The 3,755-nt window shown below is 37.1% G+C and overlaps 1 protein-coding gene across 2 annotated transcripts; it reads right to left on the reverse strand.

The window, feature by feature from the left end:
• Window positions 1-691: 691 nt before the first annotated feature.
• LOC140837786 (myb family transcription factor IPN2-like) lies at window positions 692-2,791 on the reverse strand. Of its 2 annotated transcripts, none has more exons than XM_073203896.1 (6): window positions 2,433-2,791; window positions 2,172-2,248; window positions 1,990-2,047; window positions 1,817-1,886; window positions 1,645-1,687; window positions 692-1,522 (listed from the first exon to the last, which is right to left on the reverse strand). In XM_073203896.1, exons 1-6 carry the CDS (start codon window positions 2,602-2,604, stop codon window positions 860-862), a joined length of 1,083 nt encoding a protein of 360 aa, XP_073059997.1. In that variant the 5' UTR covers window positions 2,605-2,791; the 3' UTR covers window positions 692-859. The 2 variants fall into 2 exon arrangements, with proteins under 2 accessions (XP_073059997.1, XP_073059996.1); XM_073203895.1 differs by having other exon boundaries at window positions 692-1,540; window positions 2,433-2,789.
• Between the last annotated feature and the right edge of the window lie 964 nt (window positions 2,792-3,755).

Raw genomic sequence — 3,755 nt, forward strand, 5'->3', positions numbered from 1 at the left:
ATTACTCGTTACTTCCAGTTTATACATGTTAAGTCTTTAGACTCACTAGACTTGATCGATGTAGGTGAGGATGTTTATGAGGAGGCTGGAGGTGGGGACCAAGCAGCAGGTTTGGACTGAGCGGGAGGCTAAACCCGAGGACTGCCATGTTTTAAGTTTTATGAAAACATTCAATACTTTTGTCAAACTTTAAATTTCAGATCTTTTGTTGCAACAACTTGCGAGACGTACAGTTTATTTCTTTTATCGAATTTTGAATGTTCACGTTGTAATTAAGAAAATTTTTAATTTTTCCGCAAATTTTGAGGAGTAAAACTACGGTACGTTACACTTGTCGTACTCACTCCTTCACATTCTATAAATGTCACTCTCTCAATCTGATTGATATCATTTGCCAAAATGAAAGCTAGATTGGGATTTTTTCGATATATATAATTCCAAATTCTGAGTGATCAGTTGTGTGTGTATCCAAGTGGAAGTTTAAAAAAAAGTAGCAAGATTGATTGCTTTGGTGATACCTAAGGAATTTATATGGAAGGGTAAAGTAGAAAAAAGGGCATGAAATTTAGATACTCTGTCTGCTTTCCCTCAGATAAATTCTTCGTCCTAGCTAGATGTAGTAATTAGTATATATATTTATATATATATATATATATATATATATATATATATATATATATTTATATATATATGGTACAAAATCTTATAACAAATTAGAGGATGACATTCATTACACTAGTAGTGATAGTAAGCAAACCAACTTTCAACTCCTTCTGTTGTTAACACTTACACTAAAATTAAGTACTCCCGGTTAACACGTAATTAACTGTAACTGTTGTGATGAAGATGGATTCACGAATCACCCGAACGGCGAGTTTCGGCCTTGTGTTGTCACCCCTCCGGCACTGATGGCCTGGTGGTTCATTCTCTCTACCATGTGTCGTGGAGATGGGCAATTTTCGAGCTTTCCAGCTTTGAATTTCTTCTCCCTCAACGCGGTTTGATCACCAGATAAAACAGGCTTCGTTTCATAAATATGATCTCCCACTGGACCAATATTACTCCCTTTATCAATGGTAAATTGTGGCGCAGGATGAATTTGAGCATCATCAATATTACATGAGGCAGCAGCTGCACCCAATTCTTGGAGCCTTAAGTCGTCGGCCCAAACTAAAGGGCTCTTCCCATTGCTGTTACTGTATGGATTAGGCCTCTTTTTGGTCAAAAAATTACTATCGTTGTTGTTGATACTCGGGATGAATGAGTCCATGGAAGATGTTCTCTGAAGCTGTTGTTCCAGTTGATGATCAGTGGTTCCATATATGTTGAGGTCTTGAATTGTTGGGAAATTCACCGGTGGCCAGAAGTCTTTCATGCCGGAAGTTTCGGTGCCAATATTGGGCGGCATCTTGTTGAAGCTCCCGCTAGCAGTAGCGGCCGATGCCATGTTTTCACCCGCTAGAGTTTGGCATGCTTTTTCAAGAATGGCCTGCATGTATTTCCCTTGAGCCTCAATTCTCAACTGCAGATGTTTTTGCACCTGTAATTATCAGTATCCGAATAAATTCTTTACTCCTAGCAATTACACAAGTAAAATCATTATAAAAAAAGAACAATTTTCAGTTGTTTAATCTTGCAGATTACCTCTAATTGTTCATGGAGTCTTCTGTTCACCTCCATTTGCATCCTATAATTGCCATGAATAATTGGGGCAAATTTAGTAAAAGATATCCATATATATATTTTCATTTTATCCAAAACACTAGAACATATCCGTCCATAGTTCCAATGGGATCAAAATGATAATATATCGTACTCGTTCATGCTGCGACCAAGCATTCCAGACGATGAGGCAATATTGTTTCGTTGAAGTTCAATCCAAGAAGCTGAATCAATTAGAAAATTAAAATAATAATAAATACATCTAAAAGGATAAGAAAACATGCAAGTTAATATGGGCATGTGCCATGTAGCCACCTACTCTCTTACCATCTTTCATTGAATGATCACTAAGTTCCTTGTGAGGTTGCTTTCCCAACCTGAATTTCTGGGGAAAAAATCAAGAACTTAGATATATTTGTAACCCTACACCATAAACTCAATCGAACTCAGATTTAAAAAGGAAAGTTTTTGTTTCTAAAGGAACAAAAATAAATTATAGGAGTCTAAACCTGAAGATGGCTCTTGAGATGATATAGAGTTAGACCCTTAACCCCCATAACTCTCATGATCGTCTTCGGCGTTGCCTCTGAGTTATAAAGGAAAATAACGTACAAATCATTAAGAAAGAGCATGATTAACATAACCATAATAATACTCTAAAAGAACATCATCAAATCTCTTTTAGTACATATACCAACGAAATTATATGTGTGTGTGTGTGTATCTAAGTATGTGTATGCGTGTGAGTGTGTATTACTATAAATACATACTATCAGGGCCACCAAGCTGCGTAACAGCATCGACAAATCGTTCATGAAGTTCAACGGTCCACCGGAGACGAGGCTTTGGATCAGTGGTGAGAACAAGCCCCGAGTCCCCTTGAACACACACGGGACGCTCGTGAGCGTTAATCATACTCGGTGGCTTCTTCGGATGGAACATTATTCTCTTTAAGGCGCGCACGCACACTCACACTCACAGAGACTCTCTCTCTGTCTGCTGCAATGGAATAAGAAGAGATTCAAGAATAAATACTGTAAGGGAGATATATATACCGAGAGGGAGAGATAAATCTAGGGTCGGAAGAAGTTTTGAGTGAGAGAAAAGAGGTTGGGTTTCTCAAATAGGATTCATCATGCACAATTTAAACCTAAAGAAGAAAGGCGAAAGTAAAGACAATTTGTATTTATGCTACCCACAAGTCATCTTTATCAGTCAAGAATTCAAACCCACTACACTATTTGATTATTATTATTTAGCAACCATATATTTGATCAGGAGATAAATACATACCCTAAACTGTCATGAACGTGGACTTTTTTGTGTATTTTTAATGTGCAGTGGAGCGGGGCTCTGAATACAATCATGATATATATGTGCAATTGGATGCGTGTAACACCTTAAGCTTCAGATGTATCTAGTTTTACTAATTTACATGTCCAGTTCTAGTTTCATGCATTGTGTGAAGGCCCGAACAACTGAATTTTTACTAGACAATTTCACCTCGTTTTGGCACCATATTTTCGAATTCATGGAACTTAATGCAACTATATTCTTGAAAGTTTGAACAGCCACATTCCTTTTATTTAATCACATTATTGACCACCAATACACTCCCATCAACATCAATTGTCTAACAGCCATTTGATGGTTGCATTTTGACCTTAATAGGCCGTTAATAGCCTTAAAATCAAGAATAATTGCAGCTCATTAAGATCCCACTTCTTTCTCCATAAATGGTGGAGTAACATTTGAAAGAAAGCACACCATATAGGCCAATGTCCAGAATTCTTCATCCTCTCTACAGAGCTCCGAATCTAATTTCCATTATTCAGAGTATACCACACGACATTATGAATATGTTGTTCAAAATTCAGCCCAATCCAACAGTTCTATTTTTTCCAAAGACATTTGCAAAAAAAACTGCACAGATTCTATACGAGAAGACAACATATACAGTTCTTCGTCCATACTCCTCTTCAAATGACCTCGAAACCCAATCACCACAGTTCATAATTTAGTTCACTTTATTTTGAATTCACTGACCAAATTTCAGATCGATCTGATGGTTCAATATGTAGAGCCCAAATTCA

The sequence above is a fragment of the Primulina eburnea genome, chromosome 8 (assembly GCF_022965805.1).
Source record: "Primulina eburnea isolate SZY01 chromosome 8, ASM2296580v1, whole genome shotgun sequence".
NCBI classification, from domain to species: Eukaryota; Viridiplantae; Streptophyta; class Magnoliopsida; order Lamiales; family Gesneriaceae; genus Primulina; species Primulina eburnea.

What these genes read in the sequence shown, in the direction of transcription:
- LOC140837786 (XM_073203895.1), bottom strand. Translation starts at nt 2,604, where the DNA reads ATGTTCCATCCGAAGAAGCCACCGAGTATGATTAACGCTCACGAGCGT. An exon ending in CTTGGTCGCAGCATGAACGA is followed by an intron (nt 1,688 to 1,816) that starts GTACGATATATT and finishes TGGCAATTATAG; the next exon opens with GATGCAAATGGAGGTGAACA. An exon ending in GACTCCATGAACAATTAGAG is followed by an intron (nt 1,541 to 1,644) that starts GTAATCTGCAAG and finishes TGATAATTACAG; the next exon opens with GTGCAAAAACATCTGCAGTT.